Here is a 20,560-nt window from a genome sequence, read left to right on the forward strand (position 1 = left end):
CTATCCTGGCAATGCAAGAGCCATGTTCTACCAACTGAGCTGCTCTACCAACTGAGAATTCATAACAGAATACAAATATTTACAAGTGATATTTTCACTGGATGGTTACTTAAACGATTGAGTCCTGGCTAACATTTCAACCTGGTTGTTCTTACCAACATGGCTACCGTTATCAACCCATAATCCCAATGATGCTTTGTCTCTCCAGTGTAATACTTCCCAATGTTGTTGTTGTACATCAGAGTATGTTCGCAATCATCATGATAAAGAACAAATATGGAAATAAATAATTAATTAATACATGAATAATAATTCATCATTAATACATTGATGTATCACTTATAAATCTGCCCCCCCCCCCAAAAAAAAATCTAGAAATCTCACTTCCAACTTCAACCACACCAGCAGTTCAGGTTCCCCATCACCTTTCCACAGAGACTTTGGACCATAAAATGTATTCTTATTCTTCTAATAAAAAAGTTGCCTTTCAACCCATAAAACAGTACTTGAACAGACCTGCTTAGCAACCAGTCCAGGGAGGGGGTGGGGTAAATCAAATCAGTGACAAACAAAGCTTTTCTTATCTGTTTCCTCCTTTCGTTGCTCTAATTCTGATCTCAATTGTTTTCGACTGAGAACAAAAAGTAACACACAAGAATCAGTAGAATAATGGGAACTTGTAAACAAGGGTGTAGTTTTCACAAAACCCCAAATGCCTGTGAGTGGATGGTTATGAGAGAGGGCTGACAAGAGGGGGAGGAAAATTAGGGTTGCCAGCGTTCTTCTCATTTAAAGCTTTAACTCTTCCCCACAAAAAAAGCACTGGTGCAGTCTGGGTTGGGTCTGTCTTACTCGCTGCTTTACTGGTAGTGTTCTCTGTGTACATGGTACAGTGATACCCTGTACATTTTCACCTCACTTTGCGCACAAGGAGAGCCCATGTCTTTCCTATAGACATGATGAGCTTTGTGTATTCAAGGATTTGCCTTTTTCTGGTTGTCTCTGTGACTCAAGTTTTGTTTGTGAAATGCCAGGATGGAAACAGTGGTAAGTACCTCACTGCTTGTTTATATTAATGCTTACTTAATTAAAGTTGATTGGTATAGCGTTAAGAGTGTGGGTGCTGGTTGCACGCTGAGTTGAACTTTTAACATGAGCTTGTTGGACTAGGACTTCTCTGGTGTTGAATTTTTACACTTATCTGTGAAGAGCTTCATTTGTTTCATGTTGTTGGGTTTACTTAGTTATGGTAGTTCTGAAGTGTTCTGCTAATGAGAAGTGTTGGACGTACAAATAACAATTTGTTTCTTTATTACGATGGATCTGTTTTTGCCAAAGTAAATAGCAAGGCAATATGAAGTGCACCGTTACCTTGTTTGGGGTTTTTCTTTTTATTGCATTCTAATGGATAGCAGCTGAGGACAGAGTGACGGCATGGAACACGCAAGATAGATTTGTTTAAAGGGTGATTGGGACAGACCTCAGCCGGTAGGCTCTCTGAGAGTTCCAACTTTGGAAAGGTTGAAAAGAGGTGAGAGTAACTTCGTAGTGTGGATTATCCTAAATGGGAAAATAAACTCTCAGTAAGATTCTGTAGTGTCCTGTATGAACATATGTCAGTGAAATGCCAATGATGTTACATGTTCCTCTAAGGTGTCAGATGAAAGCTCTGTGAGAGAAAGGGAGTGCCTCAGGACTAACTTTATTCCTCACCTCTCTTGTCACCAACAAGCAGATGTTTTTTCCTCTGTATTCTACATCTGCCGAGACTATTTCAACACCACACGTCTTGGAGGGAACACAGCTTGCATTCTAATGCAGGGCAGATGTGAGGAGAGGAGCCGGATAAGGGGCAAATGGTGTTGGATTCACTGAGTCATTAGAGCTCTCTATGCTCTTCGAAAAAAAGGGTTCAAAAGGGTTCTTCGGCTGTCCCCATGGAGAACCCTTTTTGGTTCCAGGTAGAACTTTTTTGGGTTCCACGTTGAATCCTCTGTGCAAATGGTTCTACATGGAACTCAAAAGGGAACCAAAAGGGTTCTAGCGGGAACCAATAGGGTTATACATAGGGTTCCCCTATGGGGACAGCCAAGGAACCCTTTTAGGTTCTAGATAGCACCTTTTTTTCCGAAGAGTGTATAGGCAGCCTATACAGACTAGGTGGCCAACACTTAAAACCCAAAGCTGAAACACTTGAGTGTTATTGTTTTAGTGATGTCGTGTCTTCTTTTACAGATTTTTGTAATATTATGATGTCATGGAATGTTATGATGTCATGAGAGCAAAATACATAAAACAGGCTACTGAAAGTACCTTTGTGGCCCTTGAGTGGCCCCTGATTTTAGTGTGCTGTCAAGTCAATCTTTTTGACTTCTAGCTAAAGGCTCGATTAGAGTTTGTTTCCCCCTTGTGGTGAAATGAACAGAAGCCTCTCACATCTGAGCATGTATGAAGCGTAATCATGTTCAACATGTCTGCACATTTTATGTTGAGTTAATTACCATTATGACAATACTGTTACAATAGAGGCATATCTTCCAGTAAAACATGGGACTACTTTAGGTATTATAAGAATAGGTGTTCATCTACAAAGCCTGACCAGAGGAGGACCTAAACCTAATATTCCCGAAAGACAACATATTTTATGTAGGGCCCCTGATCTAATGCCTCTTCAAAATGGACGACTGGTGACGAATCCCCCCCAGAGGAAAGTTATGTCCCTTACATTCTATTGGATTTCAGAGTACTAGTCCCACTAGTCGTTTCCCTGTCTGGTCTCTGCTCAGGGTGGAGGCCAAGGTTATCACATTTGTCCACATGAAACGAGGCACAGAGAACTTGAACTCATGTGCCCACAGAACATTAATGATGCCAACCTAGGGAGAAGAACATTCTAATTCAACCCTGTCAAAGCAGCCAACCTAGGGAGAAGAACATTCTAATTCAACCCTGTCAAAGCAGCCAACCTAGGGAGAAGAACATTCTAATTCAACCCTGTCAAAGCAGCCAACCTAGGGAGAAGAACATTCTAATTCAACCCTGTCAAAGCAGCCAACCTAGGGAGAAGAACATTCTCATTCAACCCTGTCAAAGCAGCCAACCTAGGGAGAAGAACATTCTAATTCAACCCTGTCAAAGCAGCCAACCTAGGGAGAAGAACATTCTAATTCAACCCTGTCAAAGCAGCCAACCTAGGGAGAAGAACATTCTAATTCAACCCTGTCAAAGCAGCCAACCTAGGGAGAAGAACATTCTAATTCAACCCTGTCAAAGCAGCCAACCTAGGGAGAAGAACATTCTAATTCAACCCTGTCAAAGCAGCCAACCTAGGGAGAAGAACATTCTCATTCAACCCTGTCAAAGCAGCCAACCTAGGGAGAAGAACATTCTAATTCAACCCTGTCAAAGCAGCCAACCTAGGGAGAAGAACATTCTAATTCAACCCTGTCAAAGCAGCCAACCTAGGAAGAAGAACATTCTAATTCAACCCTGTCAAAGCAGCCAACCTAGGGAGAAGAACATTCTAATTCAACCCTGTCAAAGCAGCCAACCTAGGGAGAAGAACATTCTAATTCAACCCTGTCAAAGCAGCCAACCTAGGGAGAAGAACATTCTAATTCAACCCTGTCAAAGCAGCCAACCTAGGGAGAAGAACATTCTAATTCAACCCTGTCAAAGCAGCCAACCTAGGGAGAAGAACATTCTAATTCAACCCTGTCAAAGCAGCCAACCTAGGGAGAAGAACATTCTAATTCAACCCTGTCAAAGCAGCCAACCTAGGGAGAAGAACATTCTAATTCAACCCTGTCAAAGCAGCCAACCTAGGGAGAAGAACATTCTAATTCAACCCTGTCAAAGCAGCCAACCTAGGGAGAAGAACATTCTCATTCAACCCTGTCAAAGCAGCCAACCTAGGGAGAAGAACATTCTAATTCAACCCTGTCAAAGCAGCCAACCTAGGGAGAAGAACATTCTAATTCAACCCTGTCAAAGCAGCCAACCTAGGGAGAAGAACATTCTAATTCAACCCTGTCAAAGCAGCCAACCTAGGGAGAAGAACATTCTAATTCAACCCTGTCAAAGCAGCCAACCTAGGGAGAAGAACATTCTAATTCAACCCTGTCAAAGCAGCCAACCTAGGGAGAAGAACATTCTAATTCAACCCTGTCAAAGCAGCCAACCTAGGGAGAAGAACATTCTCATTCAACCCTGTCAAAGCAGCCAACCTAGGGAGAAGAACATTCTAATTCAACCCTGTCAAAGCAGCCAACCTAGGGAGAAGAACATTCTAATTCAACCCTGTCAAAGCAGTTCCCAACCTAGGGAGAAGAACATTCTAATTCAACCCTGTCAAAGCAGCCAACCTAGGGAGAAGAACATTCTAATTCAACCCTGTCAAAGCAGCCAACCTAGGGAGAAGAACATTCTCATTCAACCCTGTCAAAGCAGCCAACCTAGGGAGAAGAACATTCTAATTCAACCCTGTCAAAGCAGCCAACCTAGGGAGAAGAACATTCTAATTCAACCCTGTCAAAGCAGCCAACCTAGGGAGAAGAACATTCTAATTCAACCCTGTCAAAGCAGCCAACCTAGGGAGAAGAACATTCTAATTCAACCCTGCCAAAGCAGCGGAAAAGTTCTCAAATTCCCGCAACTAAGTGAAAAACGAGTCAACTCTGCTTTTGAGAAATGTTTTAGGGTATGGTTATCATTGAATGGTTATGTTGAGTTAAGTATGGGGTACAGTTGAGGTTTTAGCCACTTTATGTCATTGTGAGTAGAAAGGCCATCCTATTTTTCCAAAGTGTTTATTAGTCCTTAGAATAGCAGCAACAAATCCCTGTATTTAGAACTTTGTCATTTCAAGAACCCATCAAACTTGGTTGAATCAGAACGAGACTTTCAATTTGCAATTAGATTGAAATGTTATGAAAAGTGAAGTATGTAATGTGGTGACAGAGACCAGCTTCTGAATAGGCTGATGTGCTGCTGAGTAAAACTCTAGAGACCTCCAATGATTCAATATGTTATTTTGCACAATTGAAAAAGCTATTTTTGAAAAGGCTAAATGCATTGTAGAATAATACTCCAAGATATGTTTTCAGCATAGTAATCATATATCGCCCTCTATGCCCTCATCTATAATAAGCAGTGTAACTGGATTTAATTGAGATTTTTATATGGAAAATGGCGACTTATAATGGAGTGTGGTTGAATGTTGATTAAAGTGAGGAATTGCAAACAGACATTCTGTCTCAGAGAAGTTGGAACACAACAGTAATATTTATCTGTTCTAGAAAATAGAGACTGTAACCATGAAGAAGAAAAGATTGTGGAGGGTATTAAAGATATTTTTCAAAACTGGTTAGATTTCTGAACGGGAGAGTTCAAGATGAACTTTTGAAGACTGGAAACATGTTTAGAGCAAATGTTTGAAATCCTTTTTTGAACAGTTTTAAATGAATCTCATATGTGTACACATGTGTTGGAAGTGTGCTTGCGCAATGGTCTCAAATTCTTGATAGACTTGTGGATGACAAACGAGAGGTCTAAGCTTTGAACTAACACATACAAACAAAACACAATAATTTTTCTGACATAGGTAGGTCTTCACTGCATAATAAAAGTATGTAGTGTGCAAGTTGTAACAAGCAAGTTTGTGAACATAGGCAAAATTGCCATGGGGGATGGGGGGAATATGATGTCATTTCAGAGGATTTGTTTTTGGACGGAAGCTGTAGAGATCAGTAATAAATGGCAGTTCTGTAGCCAAAGTTTTGCCCAAAGTCAACCTTTAAAGGAATTGTCCAATGTTTCCAGTTTTCCATGAAAAATGGCCAATAATTAATTATAATCTGAATTAAATAGTTTTCCTTCCCAAAAATGTTAATGAAGTATGTTAAAAAGTTCAAAAGCAGCTATTCAGTGTTGGAATGGTGTGGGCGTATCGCAACAACAGGATGGTGAGGGCGTATCGCAACAACAGAATGGTGTGGGCATATCGCAACAACAGAATGGTGTGGGTGTATCGCCACAACAGAATGGTGTGGGCGTATCGCAACAACAGAATGGTGTGGGCGTATCGCAATAACAGAAGGGTGTGGGCGTATCGCAACAACAGAATGGTGTGGGCGTATCGCCACAACAGAATGGTGTGGGCGTATCGCAACAACAGAATGGTGTGGGCGTATCGCCACAACAGAATGGTGTGGGTGTATCGCAACAACAGAATGGTGTGGGCGTATCGCCACAACAGAATGGTGTGGGTGTATCGCAACAACAGAATGGTGTGGGCGTATCGCAACAACAGAATGGTGTGGGCGTATCGCCACAACAGAATGGTGTGGGCGTATCGCCACAACAGAATGGTGTGGGTGTATCGCCACAACAGAATGGTGTGGGTGTATCGCCACAACAGAATGGTGTGGGCGTATCGCAACAACAGAATGGTGTGGGCGTATCGCAGCAACAGAATGGTGTGGGCGTATCGCAACAACAGAATGGTGTGGGTGTATCGCCACAACAGAATGGTGTGGGCGTATCGCCACAACAGAATGGTGTGGGCGTATCACAACAACAGAATGGTGTGGGTGTATCGCAACAACAGAATGGTGTGGGTGTATCGCAACAACAGAATGGTGTGGGTGTATCGCAACAACAGAATGGTGTGGGCGTATCGCAACAACAGAATGGTGTGGATGTATCGCAACAACAGAATGGTGTGGATGTATCGCAACAACAGAATGTTGTGGGCGTATCGCAGCAACACAATGGTGTGGGCGTATCGCAACAACAGAATGGTGTGGGCGTATCGCCACAACAGAATGGTGTGGGCGTATCACAACAACAGAATGGTGTGGGTGTATCGCAACAACAGAATGGTGTGGATGTAGGTTGAGTCAATTATTTGGGTATTAATTATTAGAATATTAACTATTACAGTTTTCACTGGACAGATACTTTAAAACTGCATTTTCTCTCAGCCTCATGGCAAAATGTGTATAGTAGCAGGAAATTAGTTTTGAAACTGCTGCATTTTTTCTCATCCTCATGGCATAATGTGATGAAATGCAAGAAGTTCGGAGTTCCAACCCAAAAAATACCTAAATAATAAAATAATATATTTGTTAGTGGATGATTGGGGGGCCTTTCATTTATCCTTTCACTTATACTGTGTTTTCAAAATATCCTTCCATGTACCCCACCACATACCTCTCAATGTACCCCTCATAATACACTTCCATGTACCCTGCCTTATACCCCTCATAATACCCCTCCATGTACCATTCATAATAACCCTCAAAGGAACCCCACAATATACCCCCTCATAATACCCCTCATAATAACCTTCCATATTCCCCTCATAATACCCTTCCATGTACCCCTCATAATACCCTTCCATATACCCCTCATAATACCCCTCCATATACCCCTCATAATACACCTCCAAATAGCCCCAAAATACCCTTCCATGTACCCTACATAATACCCCACCATGCACCCCTCATAATACCCTTCCATATACCCCTCATAATACCCCTCTATATTGCCCTCATAATACCCTCCCATATACCTGTGATAAAACCCTTCCATATACCCCTCATAATATCTCTCCATGTACCCCTCATAATACCCCTCCAAATAGCCCAAAAATACCCTTCCATGTACCCCACATAATAACCCTCGATATACCCCTCATAATACCCCTCCATTTAACCCAACATATACTTCTCCATGTACCCTTCATAGTACCCCACAAAATACCCCTCCAAATACTCCTCATAATACCCCCCATAATACCCCTCCATGTACCCCTCATAATACCCCCCATAATAACCCCTCCATGTACCCCTTATAATACCCCTCCATATATCCCTCATAACACCCCTCTATATATCCCTCATAATACCCCTCCATATATCCCTCATAACACCCCTCTATATATCCTTCATAACACCCCTCTATATATCCCTCATAACACCCCTCTATATATCCCTCATAACCCTCCATATATCCCTCATAACACCCCTCCATATATCCCTCATAACACCCCTCCATATATCCCTCATAACACCCCTCTATATATCCCTCATAATACCCTTCCATGTACTCCTCATAATACCCTCCATATACCCCTCCATATTTCCCTCATAACACCCCTCTATATATCCCTCATAACACCCCTCTATATATCCCTCATAACACCCCTCTATATATCCCTCATAACACCCCTCTATATATCCCTCATAATACCCCTCCATATATCCCTCATAATACCCCTCTATATATCCTTCATAACACCCCTCTATATATCCCTCATAATACCCCTCCATATATCCCTCATAATACCCCTCCATATATCCCTCATAACACCCCTCTATATATCCCTCATAATACCCCTCTATATATCCCTCATAATACCCCTCTATATATCCCTCATAATACCCCTCCATATACCCCTCATAATACCCCTCCATATATCCCTCATAATACCCCTCCATATATCCCTCATAACACCCCTCTATATATCCCTCATAATACCCCTCCATATATCCCTCATAATACCCCTCTATATATCCCTCATAATACCCCTCTATATATCCCTCATAACACCCCTCTATATATCCCTCATAATACCCCTCCATATATCCCTCATAATACCCCTCTATATATCCTTCATAACACCCCTCCATATATCCCTCATAATACCCCTCCATATATCCCTCATAATACCCCTCCATATATCCCTCATAACACCCCTCTATATATCCCTCATAACACCCCTCTATATATCCCTCATAATACCCCTCTATATATCCCTCATAACACCCCTCCATATATCCCTCATAATACCCCTCCATATATCCCTCATAATACCCCTCCATATATCCCTCATAATACCCCTCCATATATCCCTCATAATGCCCCTCATAATACCCCTCCAAATACCCCTCTATAAACCCCTCATAATACCGCTCATAATGCGCTTCCATGTACCCCTCATAACACCCATCCATATACCCCTCCATGTACCCCCCATAACACCCATCCATATACCCCTCCATGTACCCCTCATAACACCCATCCATATACCCCTCATAACACCCATCCATATACCCCTCCATGTACCCCTCATAACACCCATCCATATACCCCTCCATGTACCCCTCATAACACCCATCCATATACCCCTCCATGTACCCCTCATAATACCCCTCCATATTCCCCTCATAATACCCCTCATATACCCCTCATAACACCCATCCATATACCCCTCATAATACCCATCCATATACCCCTCATAACACCCATCCATATACCCATCCATATACCCCTCATATACCCCTCATAATACCCATCCATATTCCCCTCATAATACCCCTCATATACCCCTCATAACACCCCTCCATATACCCCTCATAACACCCATCCATATACCCCTCATAACACCCCTCCATATAGCCCTCATAACACCCATCCATATACCATCAAAAGAGGCTTAATAAGTGACGTCAAACTGCCCAGCAGTGGACCAGTGAGAAACCATGCAGAACATGTTACATAATACCCCTCCATGTACCCCTCATAATACCATGGATTACTGTAGTGGTTCTTGCCCAGCAGTGGACCAGTGAGAAACCATGCAAAACATGTTAGTGTGTGAACACTCCCCCTCCCAACGGGCAGACTGACACGCCTGTAAAACATCTTCAAAGATGGCCACAACACTGTACATCAAAGAAACTAGACCATTTAATCTTTGTGGAGCATGTGTTCTTTCTACTTACTTATACATGTGTTTATATTAGATTTTGGTCTTAGGTGTTTTTAATAAACGTTTTGGTATTTATTGAAGACAAATGCCAGACTGATGACTGATGACTTTCTCTCTCTCTCTCTCTCTCTCTCTCTCTCTCTCTCTCTCTCTCTCTCTCTCTCTCTCTCTGTGGGTAATGTGCAAGAGGCAAACAAAGCTGGTATTCTGAATCAACAAACCTACATATATTAGGTCACTTTGTCTCGCAAATTGGTTCCAGTTGTTGCTGCCACATCAGTTACTTACATCACAAGAAATGGGCTGTTTTTTCCCCAAAAGCTAATGTCCAAACACATGAAGTCCACCAGACGTGGGACTGATTGGAACCATGTGCTGCATTTTTGCGCTGTTACTTGATTACGGACCAGAAGAAATCCAGATTGTGCTTTGGGTTGGATTACACCTCAACCAGAGTACCAGACATCCATGTTTTATCAACTGCCTGGCGTGATAGCCCATGACTTTGAATCTGCAGGACTCATTGGAAATGATAGATTTTTAATACAGCTCTTGCCCATGAGGCCGCTCCATGGGAACTACCAAATGGATGGAGATTATAGATGTTTAATGCAGCTCGTGCCCATGAGGCCGCTCCATGGGAACTACCAAATGGATGGAGATTATAGATGTTTAATGCAGCTCTTGCCAATGAGGCCGCTCCATGGGAACTACCAAATGGATGGAGATTATAGATGTTTAATGCAGCTCGTGCCAATGAGGCCGCTCCATGGGAACTACCAAATGGATGGAGATTATAGATGTTTAATGCAGCTCGTGCCAATGAGGCCGCTCCATGGGAACTACCAAATGACAGCATCAGCAAACAGGGGAGTGGAGGGGGGATGATCTCCAGATGTTAAAATAGTTGCTTTGGCAGTATTTGGAAAATATTAAAACAAGTCTTAGCCGAAAGGAGGGAGGGAGGCTGGGGGGTGAAGTTATAGAGCTGTAAGACGCGGTAGGTCAGGGTACGGCTTGGGGCCTGGGGCTGTGGGACGCCTGAGGGATGGAGCCCCCTCTCCTCTTTCCACCCTCAAGACTCCATGGTTTGAAAGTAAAAAAGTATCATTTTTGAAAGCTCTCTCACATGTTGCGTCAGCTCTGAGTGGCACTTCCTTCTCAGTCAGCTCTGAGTGGCACTTCCTTTTCAATCATCTTTGTGAGTAACTCAACAACCTGTCCAGTTTTAGGAAATGTAGATGATGACGAGATGGTCTGTAAGCGTGTGCCTTGTTCAAGAACACAAACGCAGACTTGCTGGCGAACGGTGTGCGTCTGTTGTTTTGAGTTGCCTTTGCAGGTTCTGAATGTTTATACAGCTGGTTGTATTTTGTCGGAGGAGATCAAGAAGGACGTCTGCCCTCTGGAGTTGATCCGCTGGAGGTTGGCAGTCTTAAATATACTGTTCTCTTCCTCCGAGCATGTTCTCTATCTGTCCCCTGGTGACCATTTCAAAGACTGGTGTAATTGGTTTAGATCCTCCAAATTCATGACATGCTATGTCACATTAGGATAGGTTCTCCTATGCGGGTTCAAAATGTTCAAAACTAATCAGAACCTCTGAACCTTCAAGTAAAAATGTGCATACGTTTTTTTTCATAGAACTTCCTAGTTGTTGATTCTGATACTTTCCAAGTGGGAAACTCAGACCTCATCTTTCTACAACCAGTTACTAAGTCGGATATTTGAGAGTTTTGAGTTCCAAGTTGTCTTGAACGTGAGTCAGCACCACATACCTGGGTTCATATAGTATGTTTTTTTTCAAATACATTAGTTGTACTTGGTTGTGCTTGCCTGGCATAATGGAACCAATGGAATAGTCCCAAAAGTGCAAATCCTGCCCAGAGTGTCAAATATTTTAGACACTATTTGAACCCAGGTCTGCGACACAACTAAACAGATACTTTCCTGAATTGATAAATGCAATTATGAAACCTTGTTGATATTAAATTATACTTGTTGGATACTGAGTGTACAGCATGATGTCAGAAGTGGTTTCCTATAGCTGCTTGTCTGTACTGTGCCGTCTGTGGGCCATGTGCTGCCTGATGTTTGACTACAAGCAGCCTTCGCAAACCTAAATTCTAGGCTTTGCTCTGTGGTTAAGGTCTATGGTTGCTGCCTGCAATGACTAGTGGGTGTCAATGGTCATGGTGGTCATGTTTAGGTTCCATGCTCTTGTTGTGTAGGAAACTTGATTGACAGCTGACGTGGGTTAGAGGTTGATTCCTTGATGATAGCTGGTCCTTCTCTCGTGTGTCTCCTCTGCTGGTCCTTCACTAGCCCACAATGTCCTAGCAGCAGAGCAAATACACTACCCGGAAGGACATCATGTGGTTCAGTTGGCTGAGTCAAGGACATGATATAAAGGAATGGAAGCATGTCTAAGTTATTCAGATGGTCAGATACAGTATGTGTTAGTACAGTATGTGTTAGTATAGTATGTGTAAGTATAGTATGTGTAAGTATAGTATGTGTTAGTACAGTATGTGTTAGTACAGTATGTGTTAGTACGGTATGTGTTAGTACGGTATGTATAGTATGTGTCAGTATAGTATGTGTTAGCTCCTTTCAAACTCAGCTTGTCCACCATGTTCGCTTAACGTTTAAGTATCGATGTTATTTGCTTTAACAACTACGTTAAACTACTTAAAGAACATATTTAAATAGGAGGCCAGTTGCTTGTCTGTTTTCCTTAGTTTATGACAGGTGAAAGGTCACAGGTGAAAGATTACAGGTGAAAGATTACAAGCTCAAGTGAAAAGGGTTCCAATGGCAGGTAGCATGGGAAATATATGACCCTTTCAAGAGTACCCTAGGACCTCTCATTTTCTCTGAAGCACTTTTATGTTGGCTATTTTGTTATTGTGAACATTAACTGTAAACTGTGTTTGCATGACTTTGAGAGTCACTGCATTTATAAACAACAGCATGCATGATTCTAGACTTCCTGGTCCAATCCCAGAACAGATCTGCCTAATGGATGTTTCTGGTGATTTGGAATTCCGGTTCAGAGAATTCCTTGGACTTGAGTCAAGCCTTGAGCTGTACTGTGTCCACTATAATACTACCAGTGGTGTAAAGTTTTATTTTATTTTACCTTTAAGTCAGTTATGAACACATTCTTATTTTCAATGACGGCCTAGGAACAGTGGGTTAACTGCCTGTTCAGGGGCAGAACAACAGATTTGTACCTTGTCAGCTCGGGGATTCGAACTTGCAACCTTTCGGTTACTAGTCCAACGCTCTAACCACTAGGCTACCCTGCCGCCCCGTACTTAAGTACTTAAGTAAAAATACTTTAAAGTTCTACCTATGTAGTTTTTTGTGTATCTGTACTTTACTTTATTATTTATATATTGGACAACGTTTACTTTTACTCCACTACATTCCTAAAGAAAATATGTACTTTTTACACAATAATTTTCCATGACACCCAAAAGTACTCGTTATATTTTTATTCTTAAATATGTTTGATTTATTTAACCTTTAATAGTCCAACGGTAACAGTGCAGAATACTTCTCTGACAGTTCCTAGTATGACCGTCTCTCTCAATGTCCCTCGCAATTACACTTACATGGTCAGCAAAGCAGATCCAAGTCAAGCTCCAATTGCTGTGAAGTGTAGATTGTATCAGATGTGATGAAAAAAAAATAGATGTTATATGCATTTCTGGTCCTCATTACTATACAATGGATTTGTTGCATGATTAACCATTACTAAATTGTACTACCTCGTGTACATAGTCATGGATGCTGTAATGACACCTGCACGTACACACACACACACACACACACGCACACACACAGAGAGAGACATGCACACGAGTTGATTCTCTGGTGAAATGGTGTACGAGGGTTCTTTAAAGACGTTAAGATGTTGAGAGGAGGGAATTTAGAATCTGCAAAACCATGCAGTTCAGCATGCTGCCAATATGAATCAGGGTCATTCCTGCTGGACTGTGTCATGAGCCATAAAGAAATCCTCCATGGAAATAAACCATCCTGAAAATGAGTGCATTCTTTCAGCACAATGTAGGACTGTGTGTCAGACAGTCACCCACCAGATGTCCATTCCCACGCCAACAAGCAGACTACACAGTAAGCCAGACCAATGTCAACGTCTGACCAGTGAAATGTTTGAGTCATGGGTACCAGGAAACTAAATTGGATGATTTCACCAGAGTTTCTATGATTTGAAGGAACTGGGCTGCTAACGGGTACGTTTGAATGAAAAGACACTTTGAAAACCTCAGAGTGTTGCATTTCTTATACAGAGATGTCAGGTTAGGCCTATGTGACATATTCCACATTAGATGTGACATATTCCACATGAGATGTGACCTATTCCACATTAGATGTGACATATTCCACATTAGATGTGACATATTCCACATTAGATGTGACCTATTCCACATTAGATGTGACATATTCCACATGAGATGTGACCTATTCCACATTAGATGTGACATATTCCACATTAGATGTGACATATTCCACATTAGATGTGACCTATTCCACATTAGATGTGACATATTCCACATTAGATGTGACATATTCCACATTAGATGTGACATATTCCACATTAGATGTGACCTATTCCACATTAGATGTGACATATTCCACATGAGATGTGACCTATTCCACATTAGATGTGACATATGATATATTAGATGTACCATATGACACATTAGATGTGACATATTCCACATTAGATGTGACATATTCCACATTAGATGTGACCTATTCCACATTAGATGTGACATATTCCACATTAGATGTGACATATTCCACATTAGATGTGACATATTCCACATTAGATGTGACATATTCCACATTAGATGTGACATATTCCACATTAGATGTGACATATTCCACATGAGATTTGACCTATTCCACATTAGATGTGACATATGATATATTAGATGTACCATATGACACATTAGATGTGACATATTCCACATTAGATGTGACATATTCCACATTAGATGTGACATATTCCACATTAGATGTGACATATTGCACATTAGATGTGACATATTCCACATTAGATGTGACCTATTCCACATTAGATGTGACATATTCCACATTAGATGTGACCTATTCCACATTAGATGTGACATATTCCACATTAGATGTGACATATTCCACATTAGATGTGACATATTCCACATTAGATGTGACCTATTCCACATTAGATGTGACATATTCCACATTAGATGTGACATATTCCACATTAGATGTGACATATTCCACATTAGATGTGACATATTCCACATTGGATGTGACATATTCCACATTAGATGTGACATATTCCACATTAGATGTGACATATTCCACATTAGATGTGACATATTCCACATTAGATGTGATATATTCCACATTAGATGTGACCTATTCCACATTAGATGTGACATATTCCACATTAGATGTGACATATTCCACATTAGATGTGACATATTCCACATTAGATGTGACATATTCCACATTGGATGTGACATATTCCACATTAGATGTGACATATTCCACATTAGATGTGACATATTCCACATTAGATGTGACATATTCCACATTAGATGTGACATATTCCACATTAGATGTGACCTATTCCACATTAGATGTGACATATTCCACATTAGATGTGACATATTCCACAATAGATGTGACATATTCCACATTGGATGTGACATATTCCACATTAGATGTGACATATTCCACATTAGATGTGACATATTCCACATTGGATGTGACATATTCCATATTAGATGACATTAGATGACATTTAGAACATGGCATGTATACACACGGTATTAGCCTATACAACAGCCATTAATAACAAAGATTGATGGCTATATTCAGGGATCAAACATCTTGAAAGCAGTAATTTACCGAGAAGAAAAAAGCCTGAGTGAGTGAAGTATTATTAAGTACATATTTTGGACGAATGCTGTAAATGTGAGCTCAAAGTGGATCCACATGTTGTTTTCTGTTGGGAACAATTTAATTGCCTTCTAATTGCCATTGCGAATACTTTTAGTGACCATAACATCAACACAGCCATACAGGGTCTTTATTATTAAATCTTTATTTACCCACACAGACTCAGTGAGGGAACTAAAGAAGTTGATATCAGATCAAATTACATTTTATTTCTCACATGCGCCGAACACAACAAGCCCCTTAACCAATAACGCATTGCAAGAAAATATTTGCTAAATAAACGAAAGAAAACAAAAAGTGACGCATAAAATTACAATTAGGAGGCTATATCCAAGGGGTACCGGTACTGTGTCAATGTGCGGGGGTACGGGTTAGTTGAGGTAATTGAGGTCATATGTAGGTAGGGGTAAAGTGACTAGGCATAGATAATAAACAGCGAGTAGCAGCAGTGTAAAAAAAGGGGGTCTATGTAAACTGTCTGGGTGGCCATTTGATTGTCTGTTCAACAGTCTTATGGGTTGGGGGTAGAAGCTGTGAAAGAGACTTTTGGACCTAGACTTGACGCTCCGGGAACCGCTTGCCGTGCGGTAGCAGAGAGAACAGTCTATGACTAGTTTGAATTGTTGTGTCTGACTGTAGACATATTGATGCTGTCGTTTCCCCTTCAGGTCTTCAGTCATCCAGTGATTTGGGTTGGCAGGTTATCAAGGTGCTTGTGGGTGGGTGGTGGATTAGCTCTGTGTAATACATTTCATCCAGGGCAGTTTCATCTCTCTCTCAGCCCAGTCCCCTCCTCACAGGCTGGGCTATCTCCATCACAGGAAGCCCTGTCACAGTGGTATTTCCTCTGGATGAGTTTGGTGTTTTGTCTCTGGGGTTGGGCTATTCATGTCCACGGTCGTTTATGCCCCTGTCAAACCTTGGAGAGAGACAGGAAACGTTTACTTTAGGTCTGCGTCTCTAAGGGATATTGTGTACAAGGACATATTGGCTGCGTTTACACATGAAGCCAAATTAGGATATTTTTTCCACAAATTGGTATTTTGGCCAATCACATCATATCTGTCCATGTCAGATCTTTTTCAGAACTGATCTGATTGGTCAAAATACCAATTAGTGAAAGAAATATCAGAATTGGGATGACTGTGTAAACAGAGCCATTGTACTGCAGATATGTGTTAGAGGACATACACTGAGTGTATAAAACATTAGGAACACCTTCCTAACATTGGGTTGCACCATCTTTTGCTCTCAGAACAGCCTCAATTCATCGGGGCATGGACTATACAAGGTGTCGAAAGCATTCCACAGTGATGCTGGCCCAATGCTTCCTACAGTTGTGTCAAGTTGACTGGATGTCCTTTGGCTGGTGGACCATTTTTGATTCACACGGAAAAGTGTTGAGCGTGAAAAACAAAGCAGCGTTGCAGTTCTTGACAAACTCAAACCGGTGCGCCTGGCACCTACTACCATACCCCGTTCAATGGCACTTAAATCTTCTGTTTTGCCCACTCACCCTCTGACATATACAGTCCGTGCCTCAATTGTCTCAATACTTAAAAATCCTTCTTTAAACCTGTCTTCTCCCATTCATCTACACTGAAGGTGACATCAATAAGGGATTATAGCTTTCACCTGGATTCAGCTGGTCAGTCACGGAAATACTAGGTGTTCCTAATGTTTTGTCCACTTCGTGTATATCTGTGTTAAGTAGACCAAGAACTTAGAATCTATATTCTAGAGTTCAAACATTCTGTTTAGATGTTCTATGGCACCCATATATGAACTGACTGAGTTGATGTAAGCATACCATTAAGTAATGCTGAGCGATTAATCGAAATGTCAGTTATTTTTGGTTTTTAAACAACTAATTGACAGATGTCAGTTCAATTATTTGAATTCTATTTCATTTTTTTTCTGTGACCTCGATGTGCAGTTTCTGTAAAGCTAAATCAGATCAAGCCTGAACTGTGCGATGTCGTAGGGAGTTGTAGTTTCCAACAGGCCAATATTCTACATAGATTAGTGCAGAAAACGTGGTAATAAACTACATTGACCATAATCCACTGCTCGCCAGTTTAAATTTGTGCAGTCTCTGCAGGGAGCAGACAATGAGACTGTGGACAGTGAAAACGCAAGTACAGTGTCTTTGGAAAGTATTCAAACCTCTTGACTTTATCCACATTTTGTTACGTTACAGCCTTATTATACAATTGATTAAATATAATTCCTCAGCAATCTACACACAATACCCCATAATGACAAAGCGAAAAACTGTTTTTTTGATTTTTGCCAAATTCATTAAAAAAAAAACGGAAATATCTTATTTACATAAGTATTCAGACCCTTTGCTTTGAGACTCGAAATTGAGCTGAGGTGCATCCTGTTTCCAGTGATCATCCTTTGGATGTATCTATAACTTGATTGGAGTCCACCTGTAGTAAATTCAATTGATTGGACATGATTTAGAAAGTCACACAACTGTTTATATAAGGTCCCACAGTTGACAGTGCATGTCAGAGAAAAAACAAGCCGTGAGGTCGAAGGAATTGTCTGTAGCGCTCCAAGACAGGATTGTGTCGAGGCAGAGATCCGGGGAAGTGTACCAAAGCATTTATGTGGTATTAAAGGTCCCCAAGAACACAGTGGCCTCCATCATTATTAAATGGAAGAAGTTAGGAACCACCAAGACTCTTTCTAGAGCTGGCCGCCCGGCCACACTGAGCAATTGGGGAGAAGGGCCTTGGTCAGGGAGGTGACCAACAACCCGATGGTCACTGACAGAGCTCTAGAGTTCCTCCGTGGAGATGGGAGAACCTTCTAGATTTAAGGACAACCATTTCTGCAGCCCTCCACCAATCAGGCCTTTATGGTAGAGTGGTCAGACGGATTCTCTGGTTTGATAAAACCAAGATTGAACATCACAGCGTCACGTCTGGAGGAAACCTGGCGCCATCCCTATGGTGAAGCATGGTGGTGGCAGCATCATGCTGTGGGGATCTTTTTCAGCAGCAGGGACTGGGAGACTAGTCAGGATCAAGGCAAAGATGAATGGAGCAAAGTACAGAGAGATCCTTGATGAAAACTTGCTCCAGAGCGAAGGTTCACCTCCCAACATTACAATCATCTTAAGAACACAGCCAAGACAATGCAGGAGTGGCTTTGAGACAAGTCTCTCAATGTCCTTGAGTGGCCCAGCCAGAGCTCGGACTTGAACCTGATCAAACATATCTGGAGAGACCTGAAAATAGCTGTGTATCAACGCTCCCCAGCCAACCTGACATTGCTTGAGAGGATCTACAGAGAAGAATGGCAGAAACTCCCCAAATACAGGTGTGCCAAGCTTGTAGCGTCATACCCAAGAAGATTCTATGCTGTAATTGCTGCCAAGGGTGCTTCAACAAAGTACAGAGTAAAGGGTCTGAATAGTTATTTAAATGTGATAATTCCGTTTTACATTTTTTATACATTTGCAAAAATGTTAAAAAATAAATAAATGCTTTGTTCCTTCCATTTGTAAAAATGTAAAAAAATATATGCTTTTTTCCTTTGTCATTATGTGGTATTGTATGAAGATTGACGAGGGAAAGAAAACAATTTAATCCATTTGAATAAGGCTGTAAACATAACAAAATGTGGAAAAATTTAAGGGGTCTGAAGTTGGGTCTGAACCATTTAGGTCATACATCAGCATCAATAGGATGTACTGCTGGTTATTTAATTAGGTCAAATGAGAATAAGTGAAGAACATACTTGTTTCCTAATGGGAAAATGTCCACCCTACTCTGAATTCAGAGCAGACATTTTGGAACTGCTGAAGCTGACACAGCTGCTGATGACATATTCAGAAAATATGTAATGGCTGCTCATCGAAGGGAGGCGCCGCAGGCAACATACTGGAGACAACTTGACAAGCATTCATTCTAAATTTGCCAGTAACACATCAAGACAATGCCCATTGGGCACAGACGTCAATTCAGTGTTTATTCCAAGTTTGTTTGAAAGTCATTTAATTGAAATACCATGAAAACAATGTTGATTCAACCAGTCTGAGCCCAGTGGGTGTTTCTTATTCCTGGTTCAGATGTTGATAACATTGATTGAATGATTGAATGTAAACTTTACAGGAAAGTTTTGTTTTGTACTTTTCATAACAACAGAGAAAAAGATAAATGTCCTCGCCTGCTTTGGGGCGATTCTCTATGGCGGAATAGTCGGTGTGGAATGTAACTGTCAAATTGCTTTTTGACCTTACTTTCACTATCAGGTCAGTAGGAAACATAGTTTGAAATGTTCCACAGCTCTCACTCATCCCAGAACTCAAAGCGACTGTGTTTGTGATTTTCTGTCTACAATTAGATTAGAAATCTATTTTCTCCAAAACGTGAAATTCTATTAAATTATTTTGGCAGTCTAGGTTTCAACATGAGTTTTTTAGGTCTCATATTGTTTCTTTATGCTATGTAGGATACTACAATTACAGAATCTGTTCAAGTATTGTTTAAACACAAAAATCAAGTAAACAACAAGTGTGTGCTAGTATTTTAAAGAGTGCAATTTGGAGTTGTGTCTGCTCTAGATTCTGTCTCCAGGTTTGACAGAGATATAGGACACCGTAAACATCAAGGGGTCATTTTACTTTTAAAGTGAAAACCATGTCACTCCCCCACCCTCGGCTTTAGTTTGAGTAATGTCATCTGAGACAATGGGCAGATAGGTTGTTGTTCTTGCAAACAGCTTTCTGTGTTTTCTACCTCCCTTGAGTGTTTGTCAGATCGCCAACGGTTCATTTTCAAGCTAACA

General features: G+C 41.1%; 1 protein-coding gene across 1 annotated transcript in view; it reads left to right on the forward strand.

The window, feature by feature from the left end:
* The first annotated feature begins 784 nt into the window (after positions 1-784).
* Positions 785-20,560, forward strand: part of LOC118366716 (collagen alpha-2(V) chain-like) — a 66,889-nt gene continuing 47,113 nt past the window's right edge. Inside the window, exon 1 of the mRNA XM_052493061.1 lies at positions 785-1,047. Within this exon, the coding sequence (XP_052349021.1) occupies positions 957-1,047 (91 nt within the window). The 5' untranslated portion in view covers positions 785-956. The remainder of the gene's footprint in view (positions 1,048-20,560) is intronic.

This window comes from Oncorhynchus keta, chromosome 34, assembly GCF_023373465.1.
Source record: "Oncorhynchus keta strain PuntledgeMale-10-30-2019 chromosome 34, Oket_V2, whole genome shotgun sequence".
NCBI lineage: Eukaryota > Metazoa > Chordata > Actinopteri > Salmoniformes > Salmonidae > Oncorhynchus > Oncorhynchus keta.